Here is a 16,127-nt window from a genome sequence, read left to right as displayed (position 1 = left end):
TTAGCAAAGAACGCCATTTCCAACACCAAATAAATAGCAGCACCAAAAACGACAACATTCCAAGCTTGCAGACAACAAGCACGTCCACCAAGATACTCGCTCTCCATGGCAATGAGTAGCTGCGCCTTCGGAGCACCGAAATGGCATTTGGTGGTGGGGTTGATGCTTCGATTGTTCTCTGATTCGCGCACCGAGATTCACTGCCACACTCGACACCTCGCAACATCCCAACAACTCAAACAATCGTATCTTGCAACGCAACCTACAATACAAAATATTATACTAGAAAGGTACGCCTACAATTCACGCAATTGCACGTTGTTTTCTTACTCCACTACTCGCTGGTTTCCGAGTCGGCGGTCATAGACCACTTGTTTCTTTTTGTGATAATTACCAACCACCCACGCACACCATACCAGTTCTCTAACATAGAAAGTATCACTATCTAGTTCCAAGTAAGCCTGCTTCTAATTTACCTCCCCGTTCGCGCCTCGAGAACGCCCACTTCGATGTATCCCATGTCAACCCAACCTTCTAACATTTATCTTTGTTGACATAGAACACACAACACAACACAAAATGTCTGCTGCATCATCCTTCTACTCTGTCCAGAGCCCACTGCTCTCTGCCGCCGAGGTAATAATTTCATCCTGGGATCACATATTGCGCCTCCTGGGGTCCAACATTTTCACGTTGTTTAATAGGTCGACCATGACGTCCACGGGCTCCGTGAAGCCATGAAGGGAATCGGAAAAGGTATGCCTACACTCATCAAAATACCGTTATATCCATTTTGTTTCTTAGTTCTTCCTATTGTTCTTGTCATCAACACCAGACATGGACGTCCTCGTAACAATCCTCGGCAAGCGCACCCCCAACCAAGGCGAGCAAATCGGCAAAGCCTACAAGGCAAACTTTGGTATGTATACTTACAGGATCAAACTACACTATTTCCTTTTATTGAAACGCCCTCTCGTTTTAAGGTGAAGACCTCGTCAAGAAACTCCACTCTGAAGTCGGCGGCCATGTCGGCCATCTCCTCCAAGATCTCGTTAAGCCATTGGCCCGTGTAGATGCTGAAGCGCTCTACCATGCCGTGCACGGTGTTGGTACCGATGAAGCAACCGTCATTGAGGTCCTTGTTGGACGCTCGAATGCTGAGATTAAGGCTATGAAGGAGGCGTTCTTTGATGTGTATGAGAAGAAGATGGAAAAGGTATGTTTCTATGCAAGCACTTGAGTTGTGCAGCTTTTTTGTGTTAGCAAAACATGTTTTCCATTTTCTAACTTTCATCATCCCCCATATCTTTCTCAACCCAGTTTGTTGAATCCGACTTTGGTGGCAACATGAAGAAACTCGTTACCATCTTGCTGCAAGGTGAACGTCCTGAAAGTGAGGCTGCCATGGATGTTGACTTGGTAAGCTTTACACTTTACCGTGCAGAGAGGGTTTGATGGACCTTAACACATCTCCTCCCTTTATTTTGCAAAAATAGGACGTTGAACGCTTGTACAAGGCCGGTGAAGGCAAATGGGGTACCGATGAAGCCGAATTCTTCTCGGTCCTGTGTAACCGTAGTGATGCACACTTGGTGAGTTGCTTGTTATCCCAAGTTCGCATCAGGACTTCCCACTGACGAAGAAGGTCTTTTCTTTTGTTTTAATATCTTTAGAAAAAAGTGTTTGCTGCATATGAAAAGAAACACAACAAGCCATTCACTACTGTCGTAAAGAAGGAGTTCAGTGGTGATTTGGAAAAGGCGCTGCTCTTGCTCCGTAAGTGGTTTGCCTTTTTCAGAGATCAAACGGCAGAATTGAGATTGTTTCTTCTAATCACCAACCAACCATTTTTCTTCTTCTTCAGTTGATTCCGTCAACGACCGACCTCTCTTTGTCGCCGAGCAAATCGAAAAGTGTTTTGGAATGCTGAACACTAATGAAGAGAAATTGGTAATTGAGTCATCATTTTACGTTTTTCAGTTTTGGAAAGCCATGTTTTAGCTAAAAGCTCAATACCATTCATCCATCATAGATTCGTCTAATGATCAGACACCGTGAACCCGCAATCATGGCCCAAGTCAAGGAAGCCTACGCTAAACGATACGGTGTCTCGCTACGACACAAGATCGAGAAGAAGACTGGAATGGGACTCGAGAAGGCTTTGGTATGTTGTTCTTAACACATTTATCTTTTGGTCATGAGTCAAATGGGAAGATCCCGCCGTTGTTGGGTTATTTGATTTCATTCCGATTAGCGTTTTTTGGCTCACAATGCCAAACCTCTCATGTTTGCAGGTCAACATCTGTGAGTCAGGCTAAAGGCCGCCTGATGCCTGAATCGTTCCTGTCTAGAACTTGTTTCAGAGATTCGTGTCTGTTTCAAATCAAAACAAAAAAATTATAACCAATTATAAACCACAACGAAGTGTGACGATGAAGAGTATGTTATTCAAAATGTAGAGACAGTTTTTTTGTACTACTTTCTAAAATCAATTATGCGATATGATGGTGTGGCCTTTTTGCTCTTTGGTTCCTTCCAAAGAATTGGATGTATGGATGGTGATAATGTAGGCATGATGGTGTTTTTTCAAGTTGTCTGGATGATATGGGGCCTTTATGGTGTTTTTAATACGGGCGAATCACAAGAATCCAGACTCTTGTAACAGTCTAGCAATCTTCTCATCCTATTTGAGCGGGCAAAAAAAGTCAGATATGCAAATCAGAAGCGAACAGAGCAACCTACTTCCACTTCACAACCACACCCCAGTTCAATAAAGACACCGCTTACCTCTCTCTCCTTTGGCTCCAACTGCAAACTCGTCGTATACAGCACCTGCTCATCCGTATGCGTCGTCTCATCCAAACACTGCCCCAAAAACGTCTGCAGCTCCCCCACAAGCACCAAATTATACGGCATCTGCTGAAACCTCTGTATTTCCCTCGTTAAATCCGCCGTCTTGGCGTGCTTCCCGAAATTAATCAATCGAGAGTTACTCCTGAGCACATCCGGGTTTCCATCTTCTATAAATGTGAGGTCTGTCAGGTATACACCGAGGAAGGGCACACATGGCGGTGTGACAGATTTGAGTGATTCGCGGTATGTGGTAAAGTTTTTTGTTGGGTTCATGAGACGGCGGAGGGTATCTAGAGACTGGTTTGATTTTACAGGGAGGAGGTCCCATGTGCGGCGGAGACGGTGGATGGGAGAGGATTGTAGGCCGGCGAGGATGGACATGAGGGAGTTGAAGTTGTTTAGCGCTCGGCAGCGCTATGGTGAGAATATTGTGAGTTTTCAAAGAGAGGAAAACAAAGCAACAACAGTATCTAAAGATCGTTCGAGAAGACATGGTCAATGTAACGAACCTCAGCAATCATAATGAAATGCTTGATCATAAGCGCCCGTTTCTTGATATCGCGTTCAGACAGAATGTTGGAGGCGACCCAGCCGGTTATCTATCGACGGGAACAAAATGAAATTATGACAGCTACAATCATCAGTGCGCCACTGACCGACTAGCCACCGCTCTCAACATACCTTATTAGACTGCGCAATCATATTTCGAATATTTACAGACACCAAATTCTGCTTATCACTCCACGCCTTCCTCATAAACTCAACCGGCTGTATCTTACAAAACTCTCTCATCTCAATCAGCGTCAACTGCCTCGCCAACTCTAACGGATCCGTATCCAGAAACTTGATTCTCTTCTGCCCCTTCTGGAAGATAACTGCTGGTGCCGGACTACTATTTACATTGCCCACAATTCTGCGTACAGCCGCAATCCCACCCGTCTGTCGTTTCTCAATCATGCGTTCGAGCTGTGCTGCAGGTGTAGGCAGTACTGGTTTGACGGTGTTGTTACAAAAGGTTTTGAGACGATTCATGTTTGTGTTGTCTTCGTCATTGTCGAGACTGTATGATTCAAGCCATTGTTTGAGAACGTTGAAGACTCGGAGACGGATGGGGGTTTGCTTTTTTTCAGACCACGTTTCGAATTCTTCGGAAGACATGCCTGGGGGTGGTTGGATGGCGAAGCGTTTGAAGAGGAGGTCAAATAGTTCGGTGGTGGATATAAAGGAGCGGTATGTTAGCATGAAGCTTTGAGAGTAGTATGTGTCTAGATTTTGGTAACAGGAAATGTGAGTGAATACGAAGACGAGCGAAAAAAAATTGAAGAAGCAGCTGACAATGCATCTTCGATCCAGAACATTTTATGGGTTCCTTACCAAGAGCATCGTGAAGTGTCAATCGTTCAATCAACGCCTCAAACGTGCCAGCCTTGACTCGTCCTTCAACAGTCAGCACTATATCCTGCGGTGGATAATCATGAGCTAGATACCAGGCCTTTGACGAATTCAAGCTCAAGCTAGATGCAGTATCTGACGACGCAGTTCCTGGTTCCAGAATCTTTTTGAGCCTGTCAGTAGACGACGACGACAACCGCAACGCCGTATCAGTCTGTAACTCATTGGGCGGTGTAGCAGGTGGCGTTGATAATGGCGCTACCATACTTTTGGATGGCGAGTTGATACCACGTGGAATACTACCCGATAGCGATGGCATAGATACTTCTCGTCTCGGCTCATGCTGTCCTTCGTGATCATACAAGTCGGATTCTAGATGGCCTGTTGAAGCTGCTCTACGTGGTATAGGATGAGGAAGTGGGCCAGACGATCTACGTTGTTGTTCGATGAATGATGCTAGGTTTTCTCGTTCTAGGTATTCTTTTTCTTCGACCAAGAATTTGGTGGCGATTAACAGATCTCGGACAGCCTTTTCTACCAGGCTAGCCGACATTAGCACCTGTTCTACAGCATTTGCTGGCGCTAAAGGTGACGTAGCGGTCTGGGTAGCCATGACGAGGCCCGATATGGTATTATACAAGGCGAGTTTCGCGACTTTGAAATCCATGGTGGAGTCGTCTCTCAGCATATCTAGAGGCAGCTCATCGACCAATGCCAAGAAATTGCCGACCTCTGTCACCATGGCTCGTACTTGGGATATCAAAGTAGCTGAATTACATTTACTTTCCCGTACAGCAGCGACAAGACCTGCAATCATTCGTACTATCGATCTCGTAAACATTTCCAGAGCAGCAATCAATTCCGAGTCATTGGGATGACTGACGGAATCCGCATCACCGTTTATCGGTATAGCAGCTGCTTGTTTCAGTGCTGTTGTGCCACTACTTCCTGATCCACGACGAGGTGGTGTTGGTGGTATATTGGTGGATTGTGACTGTCCTGGCGCGTTGGTATTTGAATATACTTCGGGTATACCAAGAGCATCATCAGCTGGTATAAGACCTGGTGGCTTGATTTCTACACCGACTTCTTGAGCAGCAGCCACGAATTGACGCACACTCAACAATACATCGTTAGCAGCTTGCTGCATCTTGGCAACTGCATCTGGTGGTGGCCATACACCAGCAGCCGTCTTGGCAGCTAATACCAGTTTCGATAATGTGGACATGATTCCACGATGATGAAGCTTAAGGAGCTTCGAATTCGCTATAATACCGGTATCTTTACGTGCAGTTCCAGAAGCATACAACATGAGCCGAATGGTTTCTACTATTCCAGATGCCAGCTGTATAAATTTTTCCTTGTTGTTGGCTCGCACAGAGTGGTTGAGTTGATGTATGGCTAGTACTACGTCTCCTGTTAACTTGTTCCATGACCATACGTCGTCGGCTGGTGACGAGGGTACGTTCTGCCGACTGTTTGAGTTTGAGTCATGGCCACCAGAAGACCGATCTGTTGATAAACTGCTGGCATTCAGTTCACCTGTTTCTGGGTTTACATTGTCTAGAGTCCATGTCGTCTGATCTGTGATGACATTATAAAAGTACGTTCTGCCTTCCGGCGTGTTCTTGGCTCTCCAATTCGGTGGCATCTACAGCAGGGTATTGGTATCAATATGATACATTATCTTGAAGACGAGTAGCCTATTACCTTTTCAGCATCAGAAGCCCCTCTATTCGCCATTGTTCTTGACAAACTAGTAAATTGATCTGTTGCTGAAGTTCCCGACTGATAACCAGAGTCTCGACCAAAGGATTCTGCGCTCGCTATTGCGACAGGATCGTCTAGCTCCCCAGCTGGCAGACTCCACACCGATTCATGTGTTGCAGTATTGTCTATGGTAAAAGTCAACCATTAGATTCGTTTTTACGCCACATGTATCTTTTCCCATCAGCTTACAATAAAAGAGATTTCCATTATTATCATGCTGTCGAATCCATTTAGAAGTTGCAGCCTAGCGACAAGAAACTCTGCATTAGCTTCAAAAGTCGTAGGATGAAATAGAGCGAGTGGGGATCCGGAAGTAGTCCCTTTCGGCACAATCTAGTATGCAGGTAACCGATATAAATTGCACAGTTCCAATTGCATTGGTATCTGCCAAGCATTTGCGTATCTTTGGCGGAAGTTGAAAAACGATTGTTGTGTGCTTGTAAAAGCTCGAAGCTTGGCCGACAAGACAGTGAAGTGGAGTATCATATATGGAATATACGTTTACTGATATGCCATTGACCATTAAAAGTTGACTCCGGAGCAAGTTGTTTCATGCTCGTCACCTCAATCGTCAAACCATCTCCTGATGTTAAACTTACCGATGAAGTGGAAGAAGGAGGATCCTCGATGAGTTCGACGTAGTTGGAGGGAAGCCATCCACGCTCACTTCTGCTATTCATGCCGTCGATCCACCCATTTGGCAAAGTATTCAAAACAACGATGGTCTCTCCCTTCCTGAGGGCCAATGACGAATCGTCTGTGCTTGCGAAATCGTACAAGACCCTGACTCTTTGCTGACCTGACATGGTCGCTATATATACAACAAAGTCGTTCCTCTTCGTCGAGCAGGTTTTGTCAGTGAGTAGAAGTGTGACACATAAAAACAAGGGGAAAGAGGGTTCAATGAGCGATTTTGGCAAGATAAGCTCGTATATAACTATATGCAGCAACATGATGCTTGACACCCATTATATTCTATTATTCATTATATAGCATGCACTCCACAAGGCGTAAACTCTCCCATAAACTAAAACACTATATGCATCGACGAACTAGACAATGGAGACAGTGCATTTCGGCTCCAGTATGTAATTCTCTCACTCGCTTGCTGCGTCCACAGACCCGCAGTGAAATCAACAATCGTGTGCTATAAAACCATGGTGAGTGAAACGTTTCCGACGCAAGTTGCAAAAACACACAAATACAACGCATCAACTATGCCTCACCCTCCATATGACCTTATCTACATTATTCAAATCATGCGTTGCAGGCACTCCCAACGAAATCCGTTTCAAAACATGCCCATCTGCAAACAACAAGAAGTTTAAATAGATTAGAGTGGCTTAGTTAGACTTAAGATTTTGCAAGTTTTGCGCAGTACAGCAAGAAAAGTAGTATCTCAACTGTTTATATAAGCTTGATGATAGTCCTTGATCAGTTCAACCACATCCTGTGAGACGTGAGACGAGAGAAGGTTGAGTATTTTGGGAAATCGGCGGATGTTGGATTACGCACTGGAAACGTTTTCATAGCTCGACCAGCCAGATCATCGCGTCTTGAGAGTCCTAGAGCACCCCATTCTGACTTGTAACGAATCAATAGTATTATGTGTCGTCTCGTTTGACCACCTTCTTCTGATACAAACCCGAGCGCTGTCCAGATAGATATACGGAAGTGTCAATTCTTACTCTTATCTTTCAATCATAAGAGCAGTGTATATACGCACGTATGCGATCCATTCCTGGAACCGGGTTTGTCAAATCTATCCCCCCAAGAAAAGTGTGAGCTGGCGCATACTCGAAAAACACCATGACAGCATATAGACATTACATATAGAGAGCACCACAGCTTCTAAACACTTGATCAGTATTCCGCGTCGTAATATATCTTGAGCGTCCTTCATCAACCGATTGAATGGCAGCTTCTTGTTTACAGTTGTAAGAGCAGATGTCATATGGTTGTACTCCATCTATCAAATACATGTCAATTCCACATTCTCTGTAAGATCCATATCCCAAATCACTGTAGTTGCCTTATTCAAGAATCTCTCTACAAACAAAGGAGCGTCAGTACACGATGTATTCCACATACAAACTCACAGCAACTCACGTATAGTCTCAACCAAACACCCATTCCCCTCCTTACGACTCCTCAGAAACTGATGTACATTCGGCGGCTTGCACTTGGGTATCACACCTTGCTGAGATTGAATCCAAGTCATCAGCTCTTTTGGCGTTTTTGCCGCATCACTTGGGATATTGGACAGCAGGCTTCCAGTACTGCCCAGAGTTGAACATGATGCATCCTGGTCTCGATTTGTCTGTGTCAATGTCATTTGACGTTGATGGGTGAGCTTTGCGGCTTGGCTGTTTTTTTGGTGAATGTGGGGGTATTTTTTGCTGCGTATGAATCTGGGTGTATTGAAATGGGTGAAGAGACGGTGGGTTTGTTATAGAGTGCTTTAAAGGTGCACAATAAACAGAAATCCTATTACCTATAGACTTTGAGGGCTCAAGTTGGAATTTATGAATATTCGGTAAGTTGCACTGCCACTCAATGGAAGCTGCCGAATAACTTGCCTGAGTCCTGTCTGATTTAAGTACCTCGCTATCCGTCAGAGTTTCGAAAAGTATGCAAATTCTCCTTCGTGTCCTTCATTTCTGAAGACCTGTCAATTTTCAACTGAATTTTTGAAAATTCATTTCTAGGAATTTCAAGCCAGCCCATCCGTTCCAGTTTGGAATTTTAGGCCAGATTCACCATACTATGTCTCGGAGCTTACCATTATCTGTCTCCAGCAGTGTACTTGCAACCAGGAAAGACCACTATCCTTCAACATTGGAATTTGCACTTTTGCACGTGCAAGCCAACTTGAACGAACATTCATTCTCGTGAATCCTGAGTCGCGCATCGAATTGCAGCACTGTTATGATATGCACATACACGGACTGAGATAGGTACTCTCACAGGACACCCAGGCCGTGTATATTCCGTCGTCGCATCAGACAATCTACTTATATCAGGATCCGATAGCTGCACCCTCAAAATATGAAATGCTGATACTAGTATTGAGATTCGTAGTCTCACTATACAAGCTGGTATTTACATTGTGGAAGTGTTGATTGATGGGCGTATCCTATGTGGATCAGAATATGATTACGCTGAAAAATATGGGATTTGGAGAGTGGTAGAGGCACCCAATGTTTATAATGAACGTATTGCATATTCTCTGTCCAGTTTTCGGTTTGTTTTTCTCCGTTGGCACTGACACAATTTTGATACTCTCGACATACCAGCATCAAATCGTATCCTTGAAATTTCAATACCATCTGGTGGTTTGTGCAGAATATCTACCACTCGGAGCATCGGGAGAGCTGGGTGCTTGTGGGTTTGTCCTGCCAAATGGTATGTTAGTTTTTACAGGACCAGCACGCAAGATGTTCTTCGAACAGCGCCTAAAGCACAAGTGCATTGCTGGCTATTAATACTCAATGACGATACGAAGTTTTTGTGGAGTTGTGGCTGGCTTAGTTAACAGCGTAGTGTCTCCGTGCAGATTTTTTTTTGCCTTGCCATATTTAAGTAAATAAACCACACTCAACTATTCGAATCCAAAATCGAGTCTTACACTATTATTGCAAAGGTTTATTTTGCTGTCAAAGATACATTTTATCTAAATACTTTCACGATGATACTGTGTATACCTCTCTAGTCCAACAATGACTTGGGCATCAATGGGCTCAACGTCATTTTAGGCAAACCATCAGCGCCCAATTCAACAACAGGTTTTGCTGGTACCTGCGCATCCTCCGATGTTCTACTTGACTCTGTAAGTGCCAACCCCTCCGAAGACGATGCTACAGACGATCGTCTACCACTTGATTCATTCGTTGGAGTAACGGGCGGTATAATAGATGAGCTGCGTGGTGGTGGTGCATCTAGACCATGTGCGCTCACAGACACATTGGAAGCTTTGGAAGCCAGTGATCCAGGTTTACCAATACGTATTTTACCCAACCCTCGCTCCACTTTGGCGTAATGAGCTGCTCCAATCCTAGCGAAAAACATACGTCGTTTGACTGCTAAGGACTCTACATATACCTCTTCTGGTTTACGACCTCGATATAATCCGTTTCTGACATGTCGTACGAATTCGTAGAAATCACAGGCGGCGACTATACGATCTCGACATTGCATACATACTGGAATCCACCCGTCGTTAGAGTTTTCGGATATACGGAACCTATATCTACATCGACCTGTTCGACCACATGTCATACATACGGGTGGTGTATAGCCTTCTATAGTTACAGTCGTGACGGATGTGGGTGGTGCTGCTACGGGTCGACCTGTTAAAGTGCCAGAAGACATTCGTTCCCATATTGTCTTGTTAAAGATGGCTTTGGTGGGCATTGCCTTGGCTGCTGCTGCGCTACTACTATTTGTGGTTGGAGCAGTGGGTGGCAGATGATCTTCAGATCCCGTTATCCCACGAGGTGTCAGATTTCGTAAGAGTGAAGCGGCCACAGCACTAGCAGACGACGATGCTGTCGTGACTACATCCGCTTTTGCTTGTGGTGATCCACTTGGAGATGTTATTGAGGCACTATTATGACTCGGACTACCTTGTGGTGTTATCACACTTGATGATGGATTTGTGCCACTTGCATTGATGGTAGGATGACCTTCACCAGCACTAGGTTCAGATACATCAATTCCCAATCCAGCATCAGTAGCTCTTATAGCTGCTTCTACACGAGCTTGTGCTTCAAGTCTCGCTTGTTCTTGTGCATGCCATGCGTCTTTAGCTTTACGTTCTCGTTCTTCCTCGGCTAGCAATTCAGACTTGGGTATTTCTTCTACAAAGACTGAATTTATGGTCATAGCATCTACAAGTTTCTTGGTGCTCGTTCTAGGATTACCACCAAACTTGAGACATGGCTCTACATCATCTTCTAGTGCATTCTTCATAAAATTTATTTTACTGAGTTTCATGCTCATTGGCTGACTCAAAAACTCTACGAATTCGGCATATAGGATGGGATCAATGACGTCGGCAAACTCATCTTCTATAACCAAAGGACCATAGGATGCTCGTTTATCGGCAGATCGTGACGGTGATGAGGTGGTAGACGGTGTTGCTACTACGGACGAGGGTATAGGTGTACTACTACTAGCGGACATGGTCACATCCCGTGGATTTATTATATCTGATGACTCGGTCGATGCAGTTTCAGTGTGAGTGAGTTCAGTGGATTCGAGCATGGGCGTTGATGGTGGCTCTTCGATAGCAAATTCGTCGAATTCGTCTTGACTGGCTTCTCTAGATATCAAGTATCGTTCCATTTTACTCTTTAGCTCTCGTAATTGATCATGAGCCGTCTGTAACTCCTGTTTTATTTCACCTAGTTGCTTTTCTAAAGCGACTCCTCTAGTCTCGTGAAAATGCCGCCTCCTGGCCTCATCAGACACGAGGATGTTGGCTTCCTCAAACAACTTTTTCGTCAAATCCTCCAATTCATCTTGGAAGGTTTCCTTTGAATGCTGCATTTCAGCTCGTTTCTCAATCTCATCTACGAGTTTTTCACCCATTGTCTGGATATCTCGTCGTACTGTGACGACTTCAGCTTCTTTAGCCTCTAGTGCCTTTTGAAGGGCAGCTACTATAGCAGCCTGTTTATCAAACTCCAATTCCAGCTGTTCCTCACGTTTATTGGTTTCTTCCATCCTCTTTTTGGCATTTTCAAGCTTGTACTGCAGGCCGTCACGTTCAGCATGTAGTTTTGCTAATGGAGCTATTCTAGTTTTACATTTGAGACACGTGGCATGACCAGCTGGATCAATAAATCGACGGTGATCACATTCTACATTGGGATCTTCATCTGGTACAGCTGCGACTATGGCTTCTATTGCGATAGATGATGGTCGTGCTCGTAAATCAGGCACACCAAGGCGTGGTCGTGGTGGTAATAATGGAGCGACAGCGTCTTCGTCGATCGGAGAAGAAGAGGATTTTATATTGGTATTGTCAAGCTTGGCAGCGTGATTACTATTAGCATCGATAATTATTGTTTTTGGTACTGTAGCATCACTAGCACCAGATACGGAAGCAGCAGCAGCCAGCTTCCTTTCGTTCTCTTCTAGTATAGGTGAAGCCCAATCCTTTTCATTCATAACTCTCTCTAACAACGAAGCTTCGTCGGGTGGAGATCCGCTGACAGTTGATTGCTTTCGTAAAAGAATCTGTTGATTGAATCGTTCCTTAATCTTTTCCAGCTTTTCAGCAGACGACTCAAAGTCAGACGGCAGAGGTGTAGTAGATGGCTGCTGCTGCAATTCATTCTCAGCTGAAACTGTTTGCGTTTCCAATGTTGATGCTTCAGTTTGAGGGGCTTTCCCCGCTTCATCCGCCATATTGAAGACGGTCTATAGGTATGAATACTATAGAAACGTAAGTTCATATCATCGTCTCAATACACCGATTAGCGCAATAGCGGAGCAATTCCAAAAAGTTGACAATGTTGAGTTGCTCTTGAGTTTACAGCGCAGAATGTACCTGATGTATTTAGAGCCCGATGTAAACTGTGGCAAACAGAGGAATATCAATCGAGGAGCGCTCTATCAATACTATCCAATGTTTTCTAGCTTTGTTGTTGTGGCTTCAATGAAAGACATGTGGCAAGTATAAACAATCAATGGCGATCTTAATAGATTTCTTCGTTATTCCCCAGGCTTATCGCATGGACTCTCTCATTTCCTTTCATTAAACGCGATTCTAACGTCAATGTCAAACAGCCTATCCAGCGCTACGATCACAGAACCAATCAGATGTATGATCCGATATGTTCTGTATTATACACATTCATTTTTACACTTTACACTCAGCTCCCGAATAAATCCCGGATCAACCACTCTCTGATGAAGGTGTCAACAGGTTAGTGCTTCGAGCCCCACTAAATCAGTACAAATGTTGTTAGTGTAGGCCCTCTGCATTTCTCCGAGTTTGGGACCGGCATTGGCTGCATTACATGTATTCCAAAGAGACACGTTGTGATAGAAAGTAACTCAAACATACTTGTCCGAGTTGAGATACGGGTGTTTTTCACAGTCTAGCTACCATCAGTACTAGACCCAACCACGTAAACGTGGATCCACTCTACCCAACTCGTTTGGACAAGACTCATTTCACCAATCAAGCCATGTTATGATTCAAGCAAATGGGTTCACGAGCCAACAGAGCTTTTTAGGCACGATTGGCAGTTCATCTCGTGCTCATGGCCACTACTTGCACATGCCCTCTGCTGACGGTGGGAGCGTCATATAGATCCATTCAGTTTTCAGACGCCGTAGGCAATGGAGCAACCGTAACACTTGATGCAACATCTTCAAAAGATACGACATTCAGAGGTGGGATAAGTCACTGAATGGTTCTGTTCTCCTCCATGGAATAGAAGGTGGTCTTCTTGATGTGGCAGTACTGGCCTGGCTGGACAACAAAGAATGTGGATGTCAGCATTTGACAACAAGTACAATAAAGCAGTATCCAATCAATCTTCAAATCATGCTACGATGACTATGCCATGCTCTGTATACATAGATATAGTGGTCTGGAGGTCTGGATCTTGCTCCTGGAGACCTTCATTCCAATCCTCTAGTGAGTTGTTGGATCAGAAGTTAGGAATCAAAGGCGAATGTTCAGCGAGCCTCAAGTTTGAGGTTGGGGGAGACAATCACCAATACGGTATGAAAAACGTGGTTTGGACCTCAATTCGTGAACCTTATATTGATCCCAGATTCCCATACTAGTGAAACACGTACAATTCATCGGTTCAACAACACTTCAACTTTGCACGACAATTCGTGTTTTTGTTATTTCAAGAGGATCCTGTTCGTGACTGTACTGGACTTGCCTGTATTGAAATCAATTCTTCATGCTTGATCTACTAAGAACGGTGGTGTAGGCGGTGTTGAGACGATCAAAGTTGTCGAGACTCGAGTTGAACCATCGTTCGGGATCTGGCACTATTCATTTCTGGATCAATTGTGTTTTATATGTGGAAGGGCATTCAGATTTATCTATTGGGCTCTTCTCATGCCCGTCTAGCCCAAACTGTGTAAAGGCCAACAAAACATACCGAATTCTACGACATAAGGGTGTTATATCGAGCTAAACAGCAGCATAACAAACTCAGTATGGAAACAATGCACTTCTTTACTCCAAACAACTTACAAGTTTATTCATTTTTATACTAAATTTCCGATTTACTCACCTACTCCTCCTTATCGACAATCAAAGACGCCTGTTGGTCTGTCGTATCATCATTTGGCGGGGTCCATTTCTTCGGTGCATGCCACTTCCCTGTTTTGGGATCTCGCAACCGTGCACGCCACTCCCAAAACGCCTTGTCTGTCCCAAACAGATAGTCAAGGCCTGGCAAGTAAGCTTGGTATGACTGTGTGAATGAGAGATGGTGGTGCTAATACCCGAGAATCAGTCAGTACAATTCAACCTCTAATTCCTATTTAGCATTTACATACCTCATGGAAGGCCGACGCAGGCCACATCCTTGTGTATGGTTCAAATGGCAATTCATATCCACAGTGTATCATGTACCCCATATAAGTCACGCAAAAGGAGTATATCAAGAAGGCGTGGAATGGCAGTCGAGTTAATAAGACGGCAACCATGTTTCCAGCTTGAGCCTGGAAGAGCACATCACCCAAACCAATCGTGTTTGTGCATATCAGAGGCCTGCAAGAGGTATTGGTGTGGTGGTATTTATGATTCATCCTACAAATGGATGTGTGTTGGTTACAGCAATCCTGATTGCTCAATTCTCGCGTTTCCCAACAAACCTGTAAAGGAATGGCACTTTGTGAAACAGCACATGCATACAGAACAACCAGATGTCATCGATGTACTAAAAACAAGGAAATATTAGACGTCTATGTACCCAAATCGAACTTGGCCGACATGGTACTCACGATAGCAGCGGCAACCCTCAGTGCAGTATCCCACCAAACGAAATCATTGGGGTTTGCTCTGACGTCAAAATTGTACATATACTTCAACGTAGCGTAAAACGAATAGCTTATGGGGAAATCAATCAATAAGGTACCGATAATGGCCTGTGGTCCCATGAATCTGTCCCATGCTTTTTTCGTGGAATGTGCAGTTAATATCAACGGATAGATTTGGAGCTATATGAAAGTAACTGTCGAATCTTCAACAATCATTCACCTTTCTTTCGTGCTTCCGGTGTGATGACACGGTGTGGTTGAAGCTTGTAGTCCTGGCAGTATCCATTGATTTCTATATAATCGAATATACTGCCGATTACGAATGCGATTGATTTACGGAGGACGAAACTGGGTGAGAAAACATAGTTAGAACGTGGTTAGGATCTGTTTCTGCGTGATCTCGGTTCGGCAACTTACTATGCCAACATAAAGGTCCCAGTTTCTCCAATGTAGTCCGAGCTAAAGTTGACAAGCTTGAACCAATTGTTGGCAAGTTGCGTCATGGCTGCCATTTTATGATATCGTCCTCCCGCTACGGACTGACCACGAAATTGCCAGAGTTGATAAAGTTGTAATGGGTGAGACAAGGGAGTCAAGCGTGACGTTGCAAAACGGAAATCCCGAATTCTGTTACATTCGCGAAACAATGTTCTATAGAGGTATATACAGATTCTCTGTATCAAGTCGCCACTTTAAATACGATACCTTCTCTTACTTAAGGTTGCTCATTGACTTGCTCGTGGTGTTTTACTGCAAAATCGATAAATCGGTGCTTGCTCATCAGCACATCCATTTCCATCCAAGGACGCATTACAGTTTTCGATTCCGCATTTAGAGTAATCAAAAATACAGCCTTACATCAAAAGGTCATGGAAAGCTCGCTGTGGTTGAGATCTGTGGAGGTTCTCGCTGGAATCGCGAAGGTACGCAACTCTTATTTCCTTTGGTTACGTCGGGCGATAGGCCACCATGGCAGTGCAGATATAACGGAATGCTCATATGGAAGTCTTTCGCCCTTTGAACTTACACGCAAGTGGCTCCTGTTGCGTCCAACACGTTTTCGGGTCAGCGACCAATTGCTGCATGTGATG

General features: G+C 44.3%; 4 protein-coding genes across 4 annotated transcripts; 1 reads left to right on the top strand and 3 right to left on the bottom strand.

Moving 5' to 3' along the window:
• Positions 1 to 579: 579 nt before the first annotated feature.
• Positions 580 to 2,308, top strand: SmJEL517_g04639 (uncharacterized protein; the record flags this gene model as incomplete). Its single annotated transcript, XM_031170567.1, has 10 exons — positions 580 to 636; positions 705 to 756; positions 836 to 919; positions 984 to 1,216; positions 1,321 to 1,419; positions 1,497 to 1,592; positions 1,674 to 1,776; positions 1,865 to 1,950; positions 2,033 to 2,164; positions 2,255 to 2,308. The coding sequence occupies 10 exons, from the start codon at positions 580 to 582 to the stop codon at positions 2,306 to 2,308; spliced, it is 996 nt and encodes a 331-aa protein (XP_031023484.1).
• Positions 2,309 to 2,638: 330 nt separating this feature from the next.
• On the bottom strand, positions 2,639 to 6,821 carry SmJEL517_g04638 (uncharacterized protein; the record flags this gene model as incomplete). The annotated part of the gene is made up of 8 exons (XM_031170566.1): positions 2,639 to 2,683; positions 2,788 to 3,267; positions 3,363 to 3,452; positions 3,535 to 4,118; positions 4,228 to 5,896; positions 5,956 to 6,140; positions 6,205 to 6,259; positions 6,615 to 6,821. 8 exons carry the CDS (start codon positions 6,819 to 6,821, stop codon positions 2,639 to 2,641), a joined length of 3,315 nt encoding a protein of 1,104 aa, XP_031023483.1.
• A 593-nt stretch (positions 6,822 to 7,414) lies between these two features.
• On the bottom strand, positions 7,415 to 8,236 carry SmJEL517_g04637 (uncharacterized protein; the record flags this gene model as incomplete). The annotated part of the gene is made up of 6 exons (XM_031170565.1): positions 7,415 to 7,465; positions 7,531 to 7,667; positions 7,742 to 7,777; positions 7,846 to 7,984; positions 8,039 to 8,064; positions 8,125 to 8,236. The coding sequence occupies 6 exons, from the start codon at positions 8,234 to 8,236 to the stop codon at positions 7,415 to 7,417; spliced, it is 501 nt and encodes a 166-aa protein (XP_031023492.1).
• Positions 8,237 to 9,723: 1,487 nt separating this feature from the next.
• SmJEL517_g04636 (uncharacterized protein) lies at positions 9,724 to 12,429 on the bottom strand (the record flags this gene model as incomplete). Its single annotated transcript, XM_031170564.1, has 1 exon — positions 9,724 to 12,429. One exon carries the CDS (start codon positions 12,427 to 12,429, stop codon positions 9,724 to 9,726), a length of 2,706 nt encoding a protein of 901 aa, XP_031023491.1.
• Between the last annotated feature and the right edge of the window lie 3,698 nt (positions 12,430 to 16,127).

This window comes from Synchytrium microbalum (assembly GCF_006535985.1).
Source record: "Synchytrium microbalum strain JEL517 chromosome Unknown SmJEL517_scf0033, whole genome shotgun sequence".
Classification (NCBI taxonomy): Eukaryota; Fungi; Chytridiomycota; class Chytridiomycetes; order Synchytriales; family Synchytriaceae; genus Synchytrium; species Synchytrium microbalum.
The sequence above is the reverse complement of the archived record's forward strand: the minus strand, read 5'-3'. Positions and strand labels throughout refer to the sequence as shown.